This window comes from Lolium perenne, chromosome 6, assembly GCF_019359855.2.
Source record: "Lolium perenne isolate Kyuss_39 chromosome 6, Kyuss_2.0, whole genome shotgun sequence".
NCBI lineage: Eukaryota > Viridiplantae > Streptophyta > Magnoliopsida > Poales > Poaceae > Lolium > Lolium perenne.
The window spans coordinates 119,546,689-119,572,284 of record NC_067249.2 but is presented as its reverse complement, the minus strand read 5'-3'; the positions used below and the strand labels follow the sequence as shown (position 1 = coordinate 119,572,284).

The 25,596-nt window shown below is 47.1% G+C and overlaps 1 protein-coding gene across 1 annotated transcript; it reads right to left on the bottom strand.

Moving 5' to 3' along the window:
* Positions 1–18,930: 18,930 nt before the first annotated feature.
* LOC139832483 (uncharacterized) lies at positions 18,931–19,359 on the bottom strand. The gene has a single exon (XM_071822259.1). The coding sequence runs from the start codon at positions 19,357–19,359 to the stop codon at positions 18,931–18,933; it is 429 nt and encodes a 142-aa protein (XP_071678360.1).
* Between the last annotated feature and the right edge of the window lie 6,237 nt (positions 19,360–25,596).

The window sequence follows — 25,596 nt, the reverse complement described above, 5'->3', positions numbered from 1 at the left end:
GAAAGAGGTGGAAGGGGAGGGTGATGGCCTCACCAACGGCGAATGGCCACGACGAGGAGCACCGGCTCGGCCATGATCTCCGGCCAACAAAGAGATGAGATAGGGATTCTTCTCCGTCTTCTCTGAGAGATAGAGAGGAGTGGTGAGTGCGGTGGAGAGAAGGCAGGGTTCGGTTTCTTTTAACAGAGAGCCGGAAGGTTAAATGCCACAACGTGGCGTCCGTGGTTTTGCGGCCGAGGGCGGCGAGCGTGTCCAGAGAGAAGGGGACAAGGATGGGAGCAGTGGCTGCGCCAGGGAGTCAAGGGGGTCGGGACAGGGCCAGAGGTGAGGGAACAGGTCGGGGGAGGCAGGAGGCTCGGACGGCTCAGAGAGAGAACGACGACGGTGTGCCCGCCAGGTGTTCGACTCGGCGTCCGCGTTTCTTGCAGGGTCGATTTCGGCCAGCAGGAAGAAGACAAAGGTTAGATTATTTTGTGTTACAACTCGGGACAGCTAGGGGAGGGTAGTGGCGCAGTGTCTTGGGCTGAGGTGCTCTATAAGATTTGGTGCATGCCACCAGCGTCCATGGCAAGGAGAGAGAGACAAGGGAGAAGCTAGGAGTACTGGACATGCTACCAGGAGAGGAACATAGGTTTTGTAGGTTCCTGATGCTCGTGCACATACTGGGTGAATGGAAAAGAAAGGGTGCATCACGGGTTTGGCTTAGGTTCATGCCACCGGTCATGGATCTCCTCTTCCCGTTCTCTCCAAACGCAACCATCGAAAGGGGGTGCTGTAGCTCGCTGCTGTAGTCGTCAAAGTACAGAGAGAGGGTTGGATAGATTGAGTGGGGTGATCAAATTTAAAATAAAGAGAGATGGAGAGGGACATAGCCATCCATGCCAACGCATGACATGGCCGGCCTCATCCTAAATCCCATGCACAAGTGAGAGTGGATTTTCTGGCGGAACCGGTTCCTACCGGAGTCCCATCGGCCGTTCAAAAATGCGTGGTGATTCGGAAAAATATAACCTGTATAATGACTTGTTTGGCTGCCGATCTGTGAGACAGGTGCGCATACGTACGATATATACTTCCGAGGGACCCCCACACCCACCCCAGCGTGGCTCAATTTCCTTCTCTCTCTCAATCCTTATCCAGAAAAGCGGCGGCGACCGGCGAGGCGGGACCTTCAGCGAGGCGGCGAGGCCGAGTGCAACCTTCAGCGAGGCTGCGGCCGGAACGGTGGCGCCGTGCCTGAGCATGAGGTTGCTCTCGAGCTCTGGCTCCTCTCCCGCCCCCTCCTACCCGCAGTGCCTCGACCTCCTCGACGAGAGCCGCCGGAGGAAGACGATGCTTTGGCCGCCACCATGTTCATGTGTAGGCTAAGTTTGGGGGTTTTTTTGAGCTTTCAATTTGATGAGGATGCACATCTGAGTGATTTTGGTGGTGGCTTTTTTTGGCCCGATCTGGATTTTATTCTTCTATTTGTGTCAAATGTATCGCATCCAATTCCTGCTCTGTTTTTTTTATTCTCAAACTTTTTTGTATATATAATGGCACAGATTGAGATATCCTTGTCAAAATCCAACAAAAATTCCTTAGATTGAGAAAATATTTTGGTGGTGTTTAATCCATATGAATGATATTTTTTTCATTTGCTCTAAGATTTGAAATGAAGTTAATTTGTCTATTTCTTTGTAAAATTCTAAGATCATTTTGAATTATTAATGAAATTTTGTAACAATTTGTGAAAACTTTCTGCACAAATATGGATTGTGAACAAATGTCTAAAATATCAGCGGTGTATGCTACTTTGTTGATATAACACTGGTATCCACAATAAAAGAAATTGATTTCTGAAACATAATTGCCTCGTGTTTGGGTATGACCCAGTTTTCAGTAATATAAGAGATATATGTCTTATATATCTTTGATTCCTGAATATTATTGAACACATACTAGAAATATTAGGAACTTACATATTTCTGGAAAAGTTATTGTATATATTTTGTTGAAATTCAACAAAAAATATTTTATAACTTGTTAATAAAATTTATTTTCTAAACAGAAATATATCATTTATACATTAAATACGAGTTCAAATACGGACATAGAGGTATAGATACTGTGAGAGGTGGCAGCTCCCGATTGGGTCAGGGAGGTCCGGTAGAAGCCGGAACCGCTAGAAAAGACTTTCCCATGCACAAGTGGGAAATGAGGGATGCTAATGACCAAGCTCAAGTGCATGAGAGGGAGAGATCAGAGTCATCGTTAGATGATGATAAAAAACAATATTTGAGTATAAAAAATGGTTTAGGTAAAAGCTAAAGCATGAGTTGGTTCAAGAATTGGTTGGTTAGCAAGTTGAGTACTCACATTAGATAAAGGATCAAAGAGGTGTTAATGATGTGGGGATGATGCTAAATTATTTGGTGACGCAGAGATGTTCTAGATATAAATGGATGTGCTGATCATATTTGAATACGAGATCATTTGGTAGATGTTTTGATACGCTTCCTATGCCTACGGCCACTTTGAAAGATTTTTAATATTTTGGGTTGTAGCAAGATGAGTTCGAAAACAAATTTCTACTTGCGTTTTGCCAAAAAGAAAATAGAATGAAGAAACTAATTTTATAGAAATTATTTTTAGGGTGGAAATGAGATGATATAAAATACCAGCCACATTTCCTATTTTATTTGAGAAAATTATTTGAAAATAGTTTCGCAAAACTAGAAATAAATTTGTAGTGAAAACAAAATAGAGAGGAAAAAAAATTAAAAAGGGTTTTGGTTCATGCGGAGGAAACTCAATTTTGGAAATTTTGAATATGGCCACAAGAGATAAAGTGATCTTGGTTTCTAGAGATTTTCTTGGTTGATTTGCAATCTGATAGGAGTTATAAGTTTTCAGTAGGCCAGCCACCGGCATATACTCAAAGCGATCAAAGTCAAACAAAGTCACACACAAGGTCAATTCATCACACACAGTCAACAATGACAATAGAACATCTATCAAACAAATCAACAAGAAATTGTTCAACAACGGCTCAATAATGATCATGTCATGGTAAGGTTTGAGAAAGGTCCTTAATAGGGGTAAAAGCTTTGGGGGCAAGATTTTCTAGAAAAAAAATAGTGGAGACACAAACATCTTCTAATTTATATAGCCTTTAAAATATTTGAATTCCATTTGTAAAAGTTTATAAAACAAAGTTTTGCAAGATAGTGAGACAACACCATTGGTAGGTCTCCATAGGTTTAATAAATATTTAGTTTTGGAAAACCTTTGCGTCAAAATAAATCCTGGCTCTTTGTTTTAGAAAAAAAACTAGTTTAGTTGAAATAAGGGAAGTTGCCAAGATAACACTTTTGTCAGATAGATAGTAGTGTTTTGATGACATGATCACTAGGGCACAAGGATAGGGTTGGGCCACAATCTTGTTCAAAAATCAGCACAAACAAGCATGCTTAACAGGATCAGACAAGACAAACATGCAAGAAACACTCGGTCTAGAGGTTAACACAAAAAGTTTTTGTTTGCCCTGATTTTCACACCACTAAACCCTACAAAAACAAGGTTACAAAAGTTGGGATGTTACAGCGATGGGCGTTGACAGCACGTTCATGGCGGCTTGAAGAGGAGTTGGCACCGGCGGCACGTTGGAGGTGCCGGCGATGTTCTCGTGTCGCTCGAGTGCGGGCTTTGCCGGGCGCACGGATTTGGTGGGGGCGTTGTTCTCGCCGGCTGCTCCTTTGCCGGCATCCGCTGCACCGGTCATCATCACCACGACGCTGCCAGCGGTGCGATCGGTACGCAACCCGCGGCAGCTGTAGGCCTTGGTGGATCCGGCGCCACCAGCACCACTGATGGGTACCAGGGCTTCAGCACAGTGCCAAAGAGCATGACGCTGCCGTTCCTGGGGAACTTGGTGCCGTTGGCAAAGCTACCGGCATTGTCGCTGGCGAAGTCTAGCGAGCCGAGCCTTTAGATGAGGCCAGAGACCACACGGTCGCCGGAGGCGGTGACGAACCCCGTCCGGATACGAACCCCTGCCGGCACAACTACCAGACCCACGGTAGGCACCAACTGTCGTCATGGTGAACAAACAGATGCCATGGGTAGGCTTAACTTGGGGCCGATGTGAACCGAGGGGACCGGAAGAGGGGAGGATTGAGACGACACTCACACAAACTCACACAAACAAGGCGATCTACCCAGGTTCAGGGCCCTCATGAGGAGGTCACACCCCTACTCATGCATACTCTTAGTATATTATCTCCACAAAGAGCTACAAGGTTCACTTAGCCAATGGCCAGAGGTAAAAGAACAGGAGGTAGAAGATAGAGTGTACCACATAAACGAGCCCTCCCGTGCAAGCGAAGTGCCCCTCTCCTTATATAGTGGAGAGGTGGCTTACAAGGGAAGGAACCCTAATGGAATCTATGCCTACCTAAGCCTACTTTATAAAGCTTCTTTAGCTCAGGTCATGACGTTCCCTTCTGCACCCCTTGTCTGGTGATGCTCCTTGGTCGGCATACGGAGGCTTCGTTCGTCATCAAACTGATTTGGCTTCAAGGCTTCATTTAAAGCTGAACTGCTTATTTCCTCCGTGTCCTTTGGCCTCAGAGGGAATCTTTGACTAGGGTGCCGATATATTGCCGTTGATGCTATGCCGGTCCCAAGAGGGCTTGGCCGGAGTAAACCGGACTCGTATGTTTTTATGTTCCAGACTTTGGTCTCCTAAGAGATGTCTCCGGCATAGCTAATGTCAACACCCGGATTTTTAATTGCAGATGCCTATTTACATCGCAATCCCAGGAAGATTGTTTTTGCGAGACATAACAGTCGATATCACAGAACATTATTCATTACAAACCATAAATTGTCTTACAACAAGGGCTCTCATGGTCCAATTAAGAACAGCAGTTGATCTACAGATCAAATACAAAATACATAGCAGAAGAAACGTAGTAGCGGTCCATCTGTTCCACAGGCAACGATTGACGTTGGGAGGTGGTCCTAGTAATCATAGACGTCCTGCTGTCCATCTTCCTGGTACTGGTGCTCCTCTTCATTGTCTGGCCATTTTAATAGCCAGGGACAAAGCCATGAGTACTTTATAAAGTACTCGCAAACTAATACTAATGTAAGTACTAGTAGTTCCAACATGGGTTCTAAGCTCTAGGTTCATTTGCACAAAGCCATTTTATTTCATAAATTATTTATAGCAAAGACTCTTTATTTACTTAAAATTACTCAAGTGGGAACATTAGTGTCATTCCCGCCACTCTGTTGTGATTCAAGTCAAATTCATCTGTCAAGTCACTCGTCACTTTTAGAAAATATATGACAACGGAACAGTATGGCCATCCAACCGTCCATGATCGCGGACACAGCTATTCGAATAGTTTAACACTCTGTAGAGGTCGTACTCTTGTGCCACAACTATTGATTACATCCATCAGGGATAGCCCTAAATCATCATACTCAGTATGCAGATCATCAACCATTAACCTTTCACTTACATACTCTATTATAGACACCTCCCCTATGAGCTTGGCCTCCTAGTGATGGCAATCTGCCATCATAGGAACCGCACATGGCTTGGGTAGGACATTCATCTCTTTTTCACGTCATTTCACTTTCAACGGAGGCATCCTGAGCATAACCTCTATGACGCTTGTTCAGAGGGAACCCGTACTAAAATACATAAATTTATAGTTAACCCCTACCCATTATCAGGTATTGTGGGGGTACTCTAAAGTTGGAATTGTGGCACCCCGGACCAGCCGTCCGAAATACCCGTTATGCATTCACTCATGATCCCATGATCAGTGTAACATGAGCACATAACCAAACTGATAAACAGAGTTACATAATCCATTACATAGTACCGAAAAATAAATAGTCTTACAAACGGTCACATGACCAACTCTTACATAAATTGCCACTTCGGGCTGAAATCAAAACACACTTGCAGCGGATACAAATCAACGGCATCGGGCCCAAGTCATTGCCTTAAACCCTACAGGCAGCTGACCGGGGAAACGTCCTAAGTCACATAGTCGTCCTGATAACCTCCATCATCTTCAAAGTCCTCCTCATAGTCTGGCGAAGTAAATAGCCAGGGACAAAGCCGTGAGTACACTTGAATTGTACTCGCAAGACCATTAAGCAAGTTCTAACAAAAAATAACTATAAGAGTAGAGGCGGAGAATCAGGTTTCTTTTGTGGATATAGAAAAAGGGAAGAGAAGAAGTTTCTTTGGTGGAGTAAGCATCCCGACTCCACGGTCGAAGGGGACACTTAGGAATTTATCTAAGACATCTCTATTGAAGAAGAAATTCTCATGGAGGAAACTACAACATAAAACACTAGGAAGGGTAAACCCATTTTTGTTTCCTTTCCGACCATCTTCACATGGTCACCACCAGTACCATCCCGGTACTCCAAAAACACTCTATTTTTCTTTGTAAAGCCTTTCTAAAACAAAACTCAACACAGCTAAGCAACAGCCATCCCAACTGTCCATGACCGCGGACGCGGCTATTCGAATAGATTTAACTCTGCAGAGTGTGCGCACTTTCCCCACAAGAACTAATAAATCTACCGGGATCATCCCCGGTTCGTCATACGAAAGTATGCGAGTCTCGGATAATTAGTCAGAGCCCTTCGCCCATTCGACTTAACACGAGGTCCTACCCTATGGAGTATGTACCTCCCCGTTACCGTGGCAGCTCACCTCCTTTTGAGTGTGGCTCCACCGCCATGCCAGGAGACCCATAGTGTCTTCCAGACGGGTAGCCACCGAAATAGTGCGCCTATACATCTGACAAGTGTATTAGGTGTGTTGGGGACACAAGAGACTTCTTGTATCGTGATTGCAGGGTTGCTTGAGAGGGATATCTTTGACCTCTTCCTCCCTGAGTTCGATAAACCTTGGGTGATTCACTTAAGGGAAACTTGCTGATGTTCTACAAACCTCTGCCCTTGGAGGCCCAACACTGTCTACAGGAAAAGAAGCGTGAGTAGACATCACACCGCCATGCCAGGAGACCCATAGTGTCTTTCGGACGGGTAGCCCCGACGGCATCCCGTTATACTATTGTCCCAACATTGACAACCCGGACTCGGGGGTAACCGTACCCTTGTATAGTTGTGCGGTGCCTCATGCTAAGAAGAATAAATGTCAAGCTAAGCCCCGTGCCCACGTTGGGGTAGTGTGGTTGCGCGGGTTGGTTGTTCCGGGCGAATACATAGAACCATGTGTTGTTTTTCCAAAAACCCAAGTTACAACCACTTTTGCCTTTCCACCTCAACCACAATGTCACTTTCCCTTAAACATCAATACCTTTCTTAAAAACCACACTTGGGTAAGGTTAATTTACCCAAGGTTTTAGCAAAAACTTTTACAACAAGGTAAAGCCTTGAGGGTTTCCCAACCTAAAGTTTTATGTGAGAAGCTAAGATATCAATAGCATAATGATAGCCATCATATTACTAAGGAGTGTTAAGGGAGCATGCACACCTGAATTAAGCATGTATGGAAATAATCACAAGATCAACAAATTCAAGATAACAAACCCTTCTTCACTAAGAGGGTGGGGTCAAGGGTGGAAAATTTGGGGACTCACATGCTTGGGGGTGAGCATGTAAGTGTCAAGGTGAACCTTACATACTTGGAGGCAAGTATGTAAGAGAGGATAACTAATTAAACCCAAGGTGCACACGGGAACAAGATACTAGAAAAAAAAGAGATCACAACAAGGAGATAAATACAAGGGATCAAAGTAAATGGCTTGCCTTGGCTGGCTAGTCCCTGGTCTTCTTCAACACCTTCCCCAAAATCTTCTCCTTCGGCTTCTCCCACGTTTGTATCTAACATCGCGAACAATAAAACAACACATACAATCAATCACATAGTTTAAGAATCAAGACTTTAAAATAACAAGTTAAAACATGCAGGGTATATGTTTTAACAAAGTGAACCATGAATTGACCAGGTTTTTAAGAAAAGAATTGGTTGAGAAACAATTAAAAACTATTTTAAAAAGGCTAACATTTCATGTGACACACCAACTTTAAAAACGAGCACAAATTAGTTCTATCAGGGCCTAATAGTATATTTCCTAGATGAGCAACAAGAATATAAGAACCACACAAGTGGAATTAACCAAAAATATTAAATCTATGATTTTACAACTAAGGTGGAGTGTGCAGAATACTAACAACATGTTTATTCTAGCAAAATTCGCAGACAAATCCTAAAATTATGAGGTTAGGGGCATGTGAAAGGTCTTGAAAATATCTTTCTAACGTCACCGGTTTCATTTCATTTGGGCTTATAGATCTCGAGTTGTTCACGATTTGGTGCTCAGGTTTTAAAATCAAAAACTGTTTTGTTTAAACGAAAATTTAAACAGAGAAATGGGCGGGAAACCGCTGGGCCGCGTTGTGAGAGAAAATGGGCCGGCCCAGGGGAAATGCCACGCGGGCAGGGACGAAAAAAAGAAGAGAAGAAAAAGGGAGAGAGGGAGGGCCCGTGGCGGGCCACCCTTGCATGGGCCGACGTGGCCACGGGGCCATGCACGCGCCCGATCGAGATCGGACGGCCCCGGGCCTTCGACTCCTTCGTGGCCGCGGCTCTGCATGTGTGTGCGTTGGGAGAGGCAGAGGGCGGCCGGAAAAATCACCGGCGAGGGTTAGGGCACGGCGGCGAGGTCGAGGCAGGTCGGTGGCGTCGCAGAACGGGGCGGGGTCGAGCTTGGCGGCGTCCTTCTCCTCCTTCCCGGCTCATTCCAATGACAATGATGCGGCGACCTTCGGGCAGGGATCCGCGGCGGCGGCGTTCTCCGGCGTGCCTGGGGAGGAGGGGAACGGGGTTAGGGCTTGGATACGGTGAGGAATGGACGGGAGCAGAGGAGGGCTGGTGGTGTCGTTGGAGAGGGGCTCGGTGGCCTGCTCGTCACCTGGCGGTGATCACGGACGGTGGCGGGGCTTCGTCGAGGTGCAGCCCTGAGCAGCGCCCTGGGCGCCCTCAGGGGGTTCTGTGGAGGTGGAGGGCGAGTGGAGTGTGGTGTGAGGAAGGGAGTGGTGTGGGAGGGCCTTTATATAGGCGGAGGGAGGGCGTCCGGCGGGGCTAGGTGGTTGCGTCGGCCAACCACAGCGCGAGGGCTGGCGTCATCTTGTGGGGTCGTGATGACGTCCGCGGGATGGCGTCAGCAGAGAGGGAGTCGAGGGGGCGTGCGGGTTCTCGAGGCGCCAGGGAGGTGATCGAGGCGTCGGGGGAGCGAATACCGAGCGGGCGTGCGTCGCTGTGAGCGTGAGAGAGATTTTCCCTCGGGCGTGCTCTTCTGTGGGCTAGGGTTTCGTGGTGCTGGCAAGTCTCTTGCCCTTGGGCCGAGCCATAGAGAGAGTGTCAGGGAGGCCCAAGAGATAGGTGGGCGCGGGCCAGATGGTTGCAAAGGAGAGGGAAGGTGTTAGGGCATCATGGCCCGGCCATGTTGGAGAGGGAAAGAAGAGAGAAAAGGAAAGAGAGGGGGTAATCTACCCCAATGGTTTGGCCAAAAACCAGAGATGGAAAAGAGGGGGTGCAAAGTGAGGGTGTCACATGACCTACGGCCATATGAGAGAAAAGAGAGAGAAAAAGGGAGAAAAGGAAAGAGAGGGGAAAGTGTCCCTCCTTCCTAGGGTTTGCCCCAAAAGAGAGAGAAAAGAGGGCAAGGGTGAGTGAGAGGAAAGGTGGTGGCATGCAAATGCATCTGCACCCATATCTCCAAGGTTTTGATTAAGAGGACAATTTTCTAAAAGTGGAGAAAAACAAAGAGGTTGGAGGTGAAGGTGATGAGGGTGTCACGCACGTGGTGTCATACATAGAGGGGAGAATTCCCCTTTCCATTTGAAGGATTTTGGTGCTAAGGGTTTTAGGGTAAAAAGCTATCTATTAACACAACACAACACTACCAATAAAAGCATAAATCTAACTCATGCACACATAAGGCAACAAGATTAAAAGTTTTTGTTGGCTTCAAATTTTTAAACCAGGAAATATGCAGGGTTTAAAAGGTGGGATGTGACAGACCTTCCCCCCTTAAAAGAATCTCGTCCCGAGATTCCGAGACTAAGAGATGAAGAGGTAAGGGAACTCGCTCCTGCGATAATCTTCTCGTTCCCAGGTAGCTTCATCCTCGGAGTGGTTACTCCATTGAACCTTGAAAAAATGATTTTCCTTCTGCGGGTTACTCTCACCGCCTCTTCAAGGATTCGGAGTGGTTTCTCACGGTAGGTCAAGTCCTGGTTTAGGTTGATGGATCGATGGTCGATGTTCTTGAACATTTCAAGCTTGTCAGGTACTTGGAGACATTTTCGGAGTTGGGAGACATGGAAGATATCATGAAACTCTGACAGATCTGAGGGTAGCTCCAGTTGATAGGAGACTTCTCATCGACGGCCAAGGACCTTGAAGGGGCCAATATACCTTGGCGCTAACTTGCCTTTGACGTGGAAATGTTGCATCCCTTTGAGAGGTGATATGGCTAAGGGTGTTCGGTCTTTCGATGAGATTGGGGATAAATCGATTTGTTGGTGGAGTTCGTGCTTGACGATCCGACTACACGTGCAAAGCTCGTGCGCCAATGCAATCGCTAGGACAATTTTCGGGAGTTACTGATCTTGCGGAAGCACGCTCAGCCTGACCAGCAAGGGTCTTAATTCCTACCTGAAATCGAGAACAAGTAAGAACTAAAGATGCAATCAAAATATTGCGAATAGAGATGAAAGCTTGATTGATAATGGTGGGATTCCGAATAGTCGGTCTTCTTCTAGGCGTTGGCCTCAAAAGAAGTATACGAAGTTGCAGAAATTGGCTAACTTTTAATCTAATCAAAATCCAAGTTCTAATGACGGCTACAGAGGGATATATATGGGGGAAGTCAAGGGATTTTCGTCCAACCAGCTAGGGTTGGCCAAAAACACCCCTAAATGGGCCTTCCTCCACTTATATGGCCTCTTAAAATCCCCTAAAATACCTAATCCGAAAATACATGGGCCTGGCCCATTTAATAAGGTGACGCAGCACCATAAATAACTCTTTGGACGAATTTTATGATGGAGTAACTTGTATAATTCATCCAAGCATCATTGCTTCACTATGGTGGCTTCAATGTTCTGAAATCCTCGCTTGCAACGCCATCCTGAATCCTTGCAGGTCTGCTGCCATCTCCATGCACGTTCCTAATCCAATGCTTGGCGTCCATGCTAGATCCATTCCTAAATAATATAAATACATTTGATTTAGGCAGCATCATATTCTCATATATATCAGGAAGGATTCCTAGTAACGAATGTACCTGAGATGTGGTTGTAGGAGTATTGGTTGTATCTATCATAGAGATGTCCTCATCATCCTCCCCTACTTGAATTGAAGTCGTCCTCGACGTAGTCTCATCTTTTTCACCAAGATATGCCTTCAAATCGGAGGTAATCATGTCCTCATCATCCTCCCTTTCTTGAAAGAAAAGCCGTCCTCGACGATGTTTATTCTGTAAACATGCTAACAAAAGAGACAAGGTATATGCATGGTATATGTATATGTCATCCGTTTTAACAGCTCTGTCATGTTTTCCATTTAATTTTGTACATATACCAGTATTATAGTAGCGTAGAAGCTCATTAGTCCTCATTAAACATTTATCACAACTCAGTTTGCAGATATAAGTGAAGCACATATTAAATCCTTTCAAATTATAATGCTCATCATTAAACCATCCCAAAGTTGGTAAACCAAAATATAAGGTCTCAAATTTACTAGCCACATCATGTTGAATTAAACAATTTTGCAGCAAGTTATTTGGCATAGAATGAATACCAACATTGGAGGTCATATCAAAATGAGAAAGCATAAATACAAATTCAGTTTTATTGCAACTATAAGAATCATCACACATGATGCAAATCCTATGTACCATAAAAACATTGTTGCTGACATACTCCCCAACCAAATTAAATGTAACATCGGGGGCGTAGACACTCTTTAAACAAGGAAGTTCAGCAATTTTATGTCTAGCATGTGACAAAGATATAGGCGGATCCATCACAACAGAAAATAAAGAATTAGCATGAGAAATCTTAGCCAACACTTCATCGTTCATAACCAGTTTTATATGATCCATACTAGAGTCAACTTTCAAGTCACAAGGTGCATTATCAGGAGCAAAAATTTCAGTTTGTACACTCATAGATATGGAAGAATTAACTTGTACAGTAGGTGTACTCAACATAGTTGGTATATCATTTACACAAGTTCCTAACACATGGTCATCCTTGGAAACAAAAGTCTCCGTTGGTACACTCATATCAATAGAGGAACGAAAAACATCACATGGTACACACAAATCTGTAGGTCTATCATAACTAGAGTCAACCAAAAGATTGCTAGTCATATCAATGATAATTTTAGTGGTTTGATCACATGGTACTTGCAAATCAGTATTATGATCCTCTAATATAGGCGGTGTGGCCAAATCATCAGTGAACTCCACACATGGTATATTCATATGAACATGGTAGTTACCAATTTCAAGTGGATTAACAAAACTAGGAAGCATCTCCAATGGTTGATCATGAGATTGTTTCAAAGCGACAACTCTATCCTCAATCAACTCATTAGACAAATCATCACATGACATATGTAGATCATCATGGTGTTCATCAGTCACAAGTGGAAGGACAAAATCAGTACCTTTATTTTTACCTTGTGACTCCAACGTAGCAGATGTTCGCAGCGACGTGTCACAAGTCTGTGGCTGGGCGACTCGCACAACAATATTCATGCGTGGAACGTTGGATGAAACAACCGGTGCTAGTGTGCATGACTTGAAGGAGTTGGAATGGTCCAACATTTTCTCCTGTATGTGTTTCTCAAAAGAACAAGCTCGAACATATATACCAATAGTAGAATGAGGAATATACGTAAACAAAACCTTAATATCAGGGTTCAAGCCATTGAAAAACATGTTTCTAGTACTTTCCTCAAATTCCTTTATATCACAACGGTACATGTAAAATTTAAATTCCTGATAGTAAACATGCACAGTATTACTACCTTGTTCTAATCGTTCAAGTTTGCGGAGCAGTTCACGTTGATGAGAAAGAGGCACAAATTTACGTCTCAAAACAGATTTTAAATCTACCCAAGTAGTAGGTGTATTATCAATATTTTCTTTATAATTCCAGTCCCACCAAACGGAAGCAAGATCAATAAAAGTTTGGGCGGCAATTCTTACTTTCTCATGTTCATTAAAATCATGGCATCCAAAAATATTGTCAACCTCAATCTCCCAATCAAAATAAGCATCTGTATTATATCTACCCTCAAAAACTGGTAAGGATATAACCTGATCATGATCTCCTGTAAATGGTTGCACATGCATCTCCGTAGTCGTCATGGTACTCGGGTCGATGGCTTGGTCGTCAATTCCTGTCATGGTTAGTACCCAAAAAGCACAAATGCATATGCCTACAAACTACGGAATATGGTGGTTCACGCGCAATTCGTCAAGCAAAATACAAAGCTCTTACAAATTCTTACCAAACAGGAGGAAGGTGATATGACAACCAACAAGGATCAGCTTCTCCCCGAGATTGCACAAAGCGATTACCAGGTATCGACACAAAGCATGTATAGAAATCTGTGGAGCTCTGGGAAGGCAAAGTATAGTGATATGGTGGCACAGTAATCAAATCAGCGATGCAAATTGAGTAAACGCTCAACGAAGGTACTGTGCTGGTCCTAGGCTAGATCGTATTAGAGACGCGAGCCTAAATCACCAACGAGGTCACAATGCGGCACAAGATGCAAGAGGCAGCGAAACTGGTGCTAGAGGATAGAGGCACCTACGGTAAGGCAGAAAGTTTTTTTTTGTTTGACTCAACTTGGCGCTAGACCCTAGAGGTCTCTATGGTAGGGCGCCCAGTTTTTTTTTTTGGGATCAACCTTGGCGCATGACCATAGAGGTCTCTATGGTAGGGCGCCCAGAAATTTTTTTTTTTTTGGGATCAACCTTGGCGCATGACCATAGAGGTCTCTATGGTAAGGCGCCCAGAAATTTTCGGATTTTTTTTTAGGATCAGACTTGGCGCATGACCATAGAGGTCTCTATGGTAGGGCGCCCAGAAATTTTCGGATTTTTTTTGCAGCTAGACTGCTATCAGTATTCCGACGGAAAACGCGAAATTGACCAAGAAAACGGATCTAAAACCCGAAAAAACTCTGAAACGAAGATCAAGAAAGACCCTATGATGGTGGGAACCAAAGGGGCTCAACAAAGAGTTGATGTCAGATGTGACGGAAGTATATGGTGGCGGTGATATGGCGAGGACTGCAAGCGAAGATGGTGCGGCGGCGATGCGACTACTATGACCAGAACTCGAAACTCTAACGACTCTAGACGCTAAGACCAGCACGCGACACAACGATTGCAGACAAAGACTCAAAAAGCAAAAACTGAAAAGATCATGCAATGGCTTGGCAGGGGCTATGGGACGGATGATCTAAACCTAATATATTTTTGTGGGCCTTTTTCTGGGTTATAGGTAAAAACAAATCTACACTAGGAAAACTGTAAATCTCACCGAGCAACCTGAAATCTGATACCACTTGATAGGGCTAAGGGTGTCCGATCTTTCGATGAGATTGGGGATAAATCGATTTGTTGGTGGAGTTCGTGCTTGACGATCCGACTACACGTGCAAAGCTGGTGCGCCAATGCAATCGCTAGGACAATCTCCGGGAGTTACTGATCTTGCAGAAGCACGATCAGCCTGACCAGCAAGGGTCTTAATTCCTACCTGAAATCGAGAACAAGTAAGAACTAAAGATGCAATCAGAATATTGCGAATAGAGATGAAAGCTTGATTGATAATGGTGGGATTCCTAATAGTCGGTCTTCTTCTGGGCGTTCGCCTCAAAAGAAGTACACGAAGTTGCAGCAATTGGCTAACTTTCAATCTAATCAAAATCCAAGTTCTAATGACGGCTACAGAGGGATATATATGGGGGAAGTCAAGGGATTTTTGTCCAACCAGCTAGGGTTGGCCAAAAACACCCCTAAATGGGCCTTCCTCCACTTATATGGCCTCTTAAAATCCCCTAAAATACCTAATCCGAAAATACATGGGCCTGGCCCATTAAATAAGGTGACGCAGCACCATAAATAACTCTTTGGACGAATTTTATGATGGAGTAACTTGTATAATTCATCCAAGCATCATTGCTTCACTATGGTGGCTTCAATGTTCTGAAATCCTCGCTTGCAACGCCATCCTGAATCCTTGCAGGTCTGCTGCCATCTCCATGCACGTTCCTAATCCAATGCTTGGCGTCCATGCTAGATCAATTCCTAAATAATATAAATACATTTGATTTAGGCAGCATCATATTCTCATATATATCAGGAAGGATTCCTAGTAACGAATGTACCTGAGATGTGGTTGTAGGAGTATTGGTTGTATCTATCATAGAGATGTCCTCATCATCCTCCCCTACTTGAATTGAAGTCGTCCTCGATGTAGTCTCATCTTTTTCACCAAGATATGCCTTCAAATCGGAGGTAATCATGTCCTCATCAAGAGGTGTAACACGGAGAAAAGCAAAGTCTCCGGTGTTGAAGATCACATCACGGCGCTTGGGGTCGGTGTAGCTTTTCTGATGGGATTGCGCAGCTTTCAGGCGGTCTCTGATGAGTTGGACTTGTTCTTCAGCCTCTGGAAGTACGTCCGGTCCAAATACTTGGTTTTCTCCGTCCTCGGACCAGTTGAGAGGGGTGCGGCATTTACGTCCATAGAGGGCTTCAAAAGGTGCCATCTGGAGGCTGGCCTTATAGCTGTTGTTGTACGAGAACTCGGCGAAGGGTAGGCAGTCCTCCCACTTGGTTTCATAAGCTAGAACACAAGCGCGGAGCATATCTTCCAGAATCTGATTTACGCGTTCCGTCTGTCCACCTGTCTGTGGATGATAAGCAGTACTAAAGGAGAGCTTGGTTCCTAGATCTTCATGTAGCTTCTTCCAGAATCGTGAGGTGAATTGTGGTCCTCGGTCAGAAACGATGGTCTTGGGTACACCATGCTGGCTGACTATCCATGATATATATAGGTCGGCTAGCTCTTGGCAATTATAGGTGGTCTTGACTGGGACGAAGTGAGCGACCTTGGTAAGACGATCCACAATTACCCAAATAGAATCATGTTCGCGATTTGACCGGGGAAGGCCAGTGATAAAGTCCATTCCTACTTCCTCCCATTTTCACACAGGGACCTTTAATGGTTGAAGTAAACCTGCTAGGCGCTGATGCTCTGCTTTGATTCGCTGACACACGTCGCACTTAGCAATGAAGAAGGCAATATCACGTTTCATTCCGTGCCACCAGAAGGTCTCCTTGAGATCTTGATACATCTTTGTTCCGCCAGGGTGAATGGAGTAGGGAGTGTTATGAGCTTCCTCCATAATCAGGTGCTTCAAGTCAGGAATGGTTGGTACACAGAGACGTCCATTATACCACAAGACTCCTTCATCATCAATGGAAAATCCAACCACTTCCTCTTTCCCCATACGGCGTTTGATACCTTCAATACTCTCATGAACCTTCTGTGACTCCTTGATCTGATCTCTTAGGGTGGGCTTAAGTTCAAAAGAGACCAGAAACCCATGGCTAACAAGTTCCAATCCGAACTCCTCAAATTCCTGGTATAGCAAAGGTTGTTCAGCTTTCAAGCGGGCATTCAACGAACAAGGTTCTCGACTGAGAGCGTCTGCGGCCACATTTGCTTTTCCAGGGTGGTAATGGATGCTAAGGTCATAATCCTTTATCAATTCGATCCATCTTCTCTGTCGCATATTCAGCTCCTTCTGCGAAAAGATATACTTGAGGCTCTTGTGATCGGTGTAGATATCACACCGATTTCCGATGAGATGGTGGCGCCAAGTTTTGAGAGCATGAACTACGGCTGCTAGTTCCAGGTCATGAGTGGGATAATTTTCTTCGTGTGGCTTCAGTTGACGGGAGAGGTAGGAAATAACTTTCCCTTCTTGCATCAGAACACTACCCAGGCCGAGTTTAGATGCGTCGCAGTAGATTACGAAGTCTTTGGTTACATCCAGCATGGTTAAGATAGGGGCGGACACAAGACGCTTCTTGAGTTCTTGGAAACTTTCCTCACACTTTTCCGTCCATACAAACTTCCTTCCTTTCTTGAGTAGTTGGGTCATGGGCTTAGCTATGCTCGAGAATCCTTCTACAAACTTGCGGAAGTATCCGGCTAATCCGAGGAAAGATCTTACTTCAGTTGGGTTGGTTGGTGGCTTTCGGTCCATGATGAGAGAGGGGTCGACAGAAACTCCTCCGGCAGACAGGACATGGCCAAGAAATCCAACTTCCTTGAGCCAAAATTGGCACTTGCTTAATTTAGCATAGAGTTGATGTTCTCTCAGGGTGCCCAACACAAGACGTAGATGTTCCTCATGCTCTTTTTCAGACCTTGAGTAGACTAGGATGTCATCAATGAACACCACAACAAACTTGTCGAGGTAATCCATGAAGACCTTGTTCATGAGGTTCATGAAGTAGGCGGGTGCATTGGTTACTCCGAAGGACATCACAGTGTACTCAAACAATATGTACCGGGTGGTGAAGGCTGTCTTGGGGATATCTGATTCTCGCACTTTCAGCTGATGATAACCCGTACGGAGATCAATCTTGGAGAAGACACGAGCTCCGTTCATTTGATCGAAAAAATCCTCAATCTTGGGAAGGGGATACTTATTCTTGATGGTCACGTCATTGAGCTTCCGGTAATCCACACAAAGGCGAATGGTACCGTCTCATTTGTCCACAAATATGACGGGTGATCCCCATGGTGAGGCACTAGGTCGAATCAGACCTTTACTGAACATATCATCCAGTTGCCTCTTTAGCTCTATCAGCTCTTGAGGGTTCATGCGATAAGGCCTCTGTGCTATAGGTGTTGTTCCAGGAATTAACTCAATGATGAACTCGATATCCCTATCAGGGGGCATACCGGGCAACTCTTCTGGGAAAACATCCGGATACTCACAAACGATAGGGACAAGATCGATGGTTGGTCCGGAGATACTCTTTTTACATAAGGCTCGAGATGAGGGTATAGTGGCAGTGTACTTTACTTGGATTCCTTCCTCATTGGTTAAGGTAATGGATTTTCGGGCACAATCGATGTGTCCTTGGTACTTGGTCATCCAATCTATTCCTAGAATTACCTCTAACCCTGGGCTCCTAAGACAATGAGTTCAGCTTGGAAAGGGACGCCTAGGATTTCTACCGGAACTTGTTTGCAGGATAAACGAGTTTTAGCGGTGGATCCAGGTATTTGAACTAGCATGAGTCTTTCAATGAGGGTGGGTGTCATATTACTTTTCTTAACAAAGGGTTCGGTAACAAAGGAATGCGATGCGCCAGAATAAAAAAGGACTCTTGCGGGAGTGGAATGGACTAGGAACATACCCATCACAATGTCAAGAGATTCTTCAGCTTCTTCCGCATTAACATGGTTCAGCTGTCCTCTTGCAGCATTTGCCTGCTTCTTGGGTGGGGGCTTCCTCCCGGTTGCAGCACGGGCTTGGCCTTGATTAGGTCTTGGCGCATTGGGGCACTGAGCAGGAGTCATCTTAGAGGGGCATTCACGAGAGAAGTGTCCAGGCTGTCCACATGCGAAACAACCATCTCCCGGAGTGCGGTTGTTGGGGTTGTTGTGGGGGTTGTTGTTGAAGTTCCCACCTCTGGTACGTGGCTGCATGACTTGGCGATTGGGGTTGTTGTTGGAGGGGCGGTGGGCAGGGGCTGGCGCTCGCTGAGGTTGAGGCGCCGGCCTTGGTGGGGGCTGACTGCGGAATCTGGCATTGTTGGGTCCACTCTGCTACTGCTGTATCTTGCGCTTGCGGGTCTCATAGGCTGCCTTGCGCTTGGACTCCACCATGATGGCGGCATCCACCAGTGCTTCAAGGTCGGGGTAGGGAACAACTACGAGGATACTCTGGATTTCTTCACGTAGACCATTAAGGAATCGGTCCCTCTTCTTCTCATCAGTGTCAGTATCTTCGGGTGCATACCTAGCCAGGGTATTGAACTTGTCGAGGTAGTCCACCACACTACCATTGTTTTGCTTGAGATTGAAGAACTCATCTCTCTTAATCTTGATTAAGCCCGACGGAATGTGTGCCTTGCGGAACTTGGTGACAAATTCCTCCCAAGTGATCACATGGTCAGCTGCTTGCATCGCCTTGACGTTCTCCCACCAAGACCTTGCAGGTCCAGCGAGAATGAGTTGCGAGAACCACCTTCTCATTCTCGCCTAAAGCCGCAACTTCCAAATTGTTCTCAATAGTACGGAGCCAATCGTCCGCATCAAGAGGGGCGGTGCACTTGGTGAATATCGGTGGGTTGGTATTCTGGAAGTCCCTCACCCTAGACCTTGGGGTTTCTTCACCATCTCCTCCACCGTTGTTGTTTCCTGCGGCGAGCTGCACAATATGCTGTAGTGCCGCGATATTGGCTTGGCTTTCAGCGCGAGCGGCTTGGTGGTCTTCCATATGGAGGCGCAGGATCTGAGCCACATTGGCCTCGGGTGGGGGTGGAGAGTCTTGTTGGCTTCCCGAGCCACCTCGGCGGGTTTCAACCATCTGATTTGACAAAGGCAAAAGATAAGGGCAAAATCTCCACTAGTCTAGTCTCTTGTAAGGGGGAGGGTTAAATGTGATGCATAAAAACTTTGTGGAAAGAAAACCAAAGCAAGAGATAAAACATTAAGACAGAGCCAAACACATCCATAGCATAGTCATCACCCAAAAAGATCATCATCCAACAAGCCAAGGTCACACTAGGACCAATATCGTTCTAAGCGATTACAACGGGGACATAATGGCATAATACTACTAACGAAGGTGCATCAACTAGTCATCATCAAGAACGATGGTTTCATCTGGGAAGGGAGGCTCCTCTGGGTCTTCCTCCTCCTCGGCGGTCTCCTCAGGTGTAGGGGGTGCCGGCTCCTCAGGTTCATCGTTGATGAAGGCGATATCGTCTTCATTCTCCTCCTCACTCTTATCGTACCAGTTGTATCCCTCCTCGTCCATGTAGTCATCATTGTCGCTGAGGAGGGAAGCGTTCTCCTTGCGGAGTTCTTCGTCTTCATCCTCCAGCTCCTCTATCTTAGTTTTAGCCTCTCGGAGGGCGGTCTTGAGGTGTGCCACCTTCACCTTCAGCATATACTTCGATTCTCTTGCCCAGAGATTCAGCCTCCGCTGGCGACGAGCTTTTATCTTCACCAGCTCAACCTCCTTCTTGGCCTCCTCCAACTCAGACTTCAGCAACTCGTTTTCCATCCTGTTGATGTTGAGGCTGTTCTGAGTCCTGGCGAGGACATACTCCATCTGGGCAGTGTGGCGTCCGAGGGGGCAAACGTAGGGCACCACGGTGGGGATGCCCTCCGCGTCGCGCCGCCCAAGGTGAGCATGGGGAAGTCTCTTCGCCTCGAGCTCAAAGCGATGGTGGAACACGAGGCAAGCTAGGGCCGCCTGGAGCACTCGGACCAGACCTTCCTCCCATGTGCGGTCGAAAAGCTGGATCTCGATCTCCTCAAGCTCTCGGACGTGGGAGCCCCGGATAGTGCAGACTATCATCCAGGACAGCTCCCCGTCCTTGAAATCCTCCATCTGTCCGCCCTTCACCTCGGGGTGCATGCGACCGACGGTGTGGCATACGTCCATCAGGGCGGTCTCAAAAAGGTATAGAGGCTGCGACTCTCCCACCTGACGGCTGTGGGTGTACATGACTTCCTCCATCTACACAAAATTTTAAGGTTTTAATTAGTAATATGACCAATGTGTGCAAAATTTTACTTACATAAAGTAAAACATTAAGAGTTAATGCAAGTAACCTAAAATAAGAAGAACTTTTAGGAGAGACAAAGCAGTATTTCAGCATATAGTCATCTCGTTTTTAATATCGAAAATAGTGTTTGTCCTAATTTTGACGTACATGCTAACTAAGGCTTTCCTATAGTCAGGATGGCTCTGATACCAGCTCTGTGGCACCCCGGACCAGCCGTCCAAAATACCTGTTATGCATTCACTCATGATCCCATGATCAGTGTAACATGAGCACATAACCGAACTGATAAACAGAGTTACATCATCCATTACATAGTATTGAATAATAAATAGTCTTACAAATGGTCACATGACCAAGTCTTACATAAATTGCCACTTTGGGTTGAAATCAAAACACACTTGCAGCGGATACAAATCAATGGCATCGGGCCCAAGTCATTGCCTTAAACCCTACAGGTAGCTGACCAGGGAAACATCCTAAGTCGCATAGTCGTCCTGATAACCTCCATCATCTTCAAAGTCCTCTTCATAGTCTGGCCAAGTAAATAGCCAGGGACAAAGCCGTGAGTACACTTGAATTGTACTCGCAAGACCATTAAGCAAGTTCTAACAAAAAATTAACTATAAGAGTAGAGGGGGAGAATCAGGTTTCTTTTGTGGACATAGAAAAAGGGCAGAGAAGAAGTTTCTTTGGTGGAGGAAGCATCCCGACTCCACGGTCGAAGGGGACTCTTAGGAATTTATCTAAGACATATCTATTGAAGAAGAAATTCTCATGGAGGAAACTACAAGATAAAACACTAGGAAGGGTAAACCCATTTTTGTTTCCTTTCCGACCATCTTCACATGGTCACCACCAGTACCATCCCGGTACTCCAAAAATACTCTCTTTTTCTTTGTAAAGCCTTTCTAAAACAAAACTCAACACAGCTAAGCAACTACCATCCCAAATGTTGTGGGTATACTTCATGGGTGTACCATCGACAGTGCCTAAATCCGGCAAGCCCGGGTGGCCCATAGATGGTGATGTGGCATGTGGCCCATCGGGCGGCCCAGTTGTTTTTGATCCTGAAGGATGAAGTCTGGCCCAGGAGAAGGGAGCCGGATCCGACCGACCTTTGGAGGAGCCCGGATCCATGAAGGCCCATTAGGAACCCGGATCCGGTACGACGTATAAGGGAAGGCGGATCCTTGACATGCACGGCAAGACATTGTACCGTAGTTAGGCAACCTGTAATCCGGCTAGGACTCTCCATGTAAACCCTAGATCCGTGCGCCTTTATAAGCCGGATCCCGGGAGCCCTAGAGGCACAACCACAACTCATTGTAACATCGCGAAAGCGCCCAGATAATTCCAGACAAGCAGCAGTAGGCCCTGTCATCGTGCAGGTGTTCCGAAGCTGGGTAAATCACGTACCACCGTCCCGTGTGCACTCCGCCCTATGGCCCCTACTTCTTCTCCCCCTCGTGAGGATCCCTCCTCCGAGGCACCGTCAATTAGGCAACGACAGTTGGCGCCCACCGTGGGGCCTGCGGCGTCTGGTGGCCGGAACCGGGAGGGTTCCGCCATGGGAAGCTACGACGACACCATCGCAGTAGGGCGCGTCCTTTACGCCGGAAATCTGCCGTTCGTCCCTCCGGATGAGTGCTGGATTCCGGCTAAGACAAACCCCGTCAAGCTCTCCATCGTCCCAGTTGGCGGCATACACATCTTCATCGGGGAAACCGTCGATTCCAACGGAAACCCGCTGGTAAGTAACACTGACGCGACCGCCGCTGAGCAGGACGCAGTCGCAAAGATCCGATCTGAGATGCAGGAGCTTCCCAAGGAAGATTCCGCCTTGGATCTGGAAAAATCAAAACCCACCCAATCCGCACCTGTGCAGGAAATAACGGTGGAAGACCAATGCAGATCCGCCTGGGTCTCCTAGGTGTTAGAGAAGCAAAGGTGTCACTTTGTACACTTCTTGGACCATACCGCCGGAACCGCCCCTCAAGAAGACGGAGCTGGTCCCGAGCAGGTCCAGGCACCGGAAAACAACGTTGCTCCGGATCAGCAGGAGGCTGTCGGAGAAAGCGGAACTCCGGTTGAAGAGTCGATCCTGGGCAACCTAAGCCCATTTTCCGGGGATACCCCCTCCATGGACACTGAAGAGTTCGATCACAAGCTGAAGGAATATGGATACGGTGACCAACCTGAAGTTGAATCCGCCCAGCCTAAACAGGTCCTCGCGACCTTGGCGGCGTTGGATCAACGCGAATCAGAAGATGAAAACACCCACTCCGATACACAGCCATCCCGTGAAGGATCTCCAATTTCGCGGGAACGACCGCATAAGGAAGTCCTGTCCCCTGAGGAGATGGTTGAACAAGCAGGCATGGACGCAATCTATCACTCGGATATTCTCAACAAACCCATTACTCCCGAAGACGCGGAAGCGCTAGAAGCAAAGAGACTGGAGATGCTGGCCACAGCCAAGAAATTTGCCCAAATCGCAACCGCAATGCTTGACGAGAGGAAGGAAGCCGCGATTTTCGTCGAAGGCTTTCTCCAGCGCGAGCAGGAGGTGGACGAAGGACTGGTGAAAGTCAAGCAACTCCGGAAGCATTGGGAGGACAAGATCGCTGAGGCTCAACAGGAGGTCGATAAAATCCGGCGAGAAAATATAGCTCCCCGTAAGATCACCTTCGCGACTCCGACCGAGCAGCAGCCGTACGCCACTCCAAAGGACAATATGAAGAAGGTGGCGGAGATCTTGAAGAAAAAGGACGAGGAAATCGACATCAACTACGTCTGTATGCTTGTGGCTTCAGTAATGAAGCAGCAGAGCAAGGCAGACACTTCGCGCAAGTTGGAATCCAACCCGGAGCACTGCATCTCCACCGCGCAGAAGGACGCCTATGACAATCACCATCGTGATGACGAATCGCGAACCGGATCCTCGGAACGCAGAAGGAAAACCAGAGAACACCCAAATCCAATCCCTGTACCATCAAAGATGCCTCCGTCAGATCCAAGAAAGGGAAAGGATGCAATGTACACTGGTAAGGACAAGTACCGCAATCCCTATCCTCCGCCTAACGGATATCCGCGTCCCCCTCGCCGCCGTAGTCCAGCCGGAAACACCAGGCCCCATGGGCCTGGCGGAATCAACATCCGCGACAACGTGCTGCCCTCAAGAAACAGGAACAGGGAGCGAATGCCGGAACCCCGCCGGAGCCAGAACAAGGACAAAGGAGGAGTCGGAACGAAGAACGTGACCCGGAGCCCCGCAGGAGCCGGAACGGCCATGGTAGCCAGCGCCACGGCGAAGGTAGTCACCGGAGCCGGAGCCAGCACCGCGAGGAGCGCGGAGAGTCTGATGGCGGAAGCAAAAGGTCGGATCGGCCCCCTCGCAGGTCTCGCTCACCACCACCTAGCGGTGGAGGCGGAGGTGGAGGCGGAGGCGGCGGCCGGAGATCTCGCTCACGCTCAAAATCCCCCCGCCACGGCTCGCGTGATGCGCGGGAACGCCTCAGCGAATACAAAACGGACTACATCGGCCCAAAGTGCTTCGGCGGGATGATTCGAGAGGAACCAAAGCCAAGGATGAACCTCAAGCTACCCGGAAACCTGAATCATTATGATGGCACGGAAAGGCCGGATACCTGGATCGAGGATTACTATAATGCAGTAACCTTTGCCGGAGGAACCCCTAATATCGCCTGCCGCATGCTTCAGCTGTACCTTGTAGGTCCAGCCCGGATCTGGCTCAGCGACCTCGAGAAGAATTCCACCTTTTGCTAGTTCGACCTGAAGACAGCCTTCGAGAAACACTCCAGGGGCACCTACAAAAGGCCTGCCACAGTAAGCGACTTGCAAGCATGTATCCAGATAAAGGGAGAAACCTCAAGACACTTCCTCACACGATGGCTGGCATGCAGGAACGAGTGTGACAATGTTGATCACACCACTGCTATGCACGCCTTTATAGGTGGATTACAGAGGGGAGGATTGCTGCGGCACAAGCTGACTTGCCTGGCTAACGCAAACAAACTGATTTTGGATGACATGATCTCCATCGCCAGTGATCATACTGCCGCCGACGACGATGCGGGCGGAGATCTCGCAGCCACAGCAATTCCCTTGCACCAGCAGAAGAAGAACCATGACAACGGTAACAGTAGCAGCCACAAGAGAAAAAATCCCCCTGATGACCAGAAGAGTGGTGGATCCGAGATGGTCGCCATAGCGTTCCAACGCGGAGGTCAAGGAGGCGGAAGAGGCCGCGGTCGCGGAGGCGGAGCCGACAGGGGCCAGCAGCGTGGTGATGAAGTCACCGCTGCCGGATCCCGCGCTCCCCAAACCTACGAAGAATACAGGGATATGCCCTGCCTGGCCCATCTGGATCCGGCTACAAGGAAGTCCACTCATACTAACTGCAACTGCAAGTGGGTCAATGATCTGAAGAACGACCCGAAAGCAGGATACAAGCGAGCCCGGAAGCACCGCCCACGCGGCAAAGGAGGCAAGGGCAAGAACAAGGACACAGAGGAGGACAGTTCCGAGGCGATGGACGAGGATGATAACTCGCCGGATCCCAAAGCAGGGTCCGCAGGTAAATCCAACCCCTTCAAGAAAAAGAGTGTAGGCGCGTACCACACCTTCCTCGGAACCCCAACAGTCCGCGCCACTAAGTCAGCTTTCCGGATCC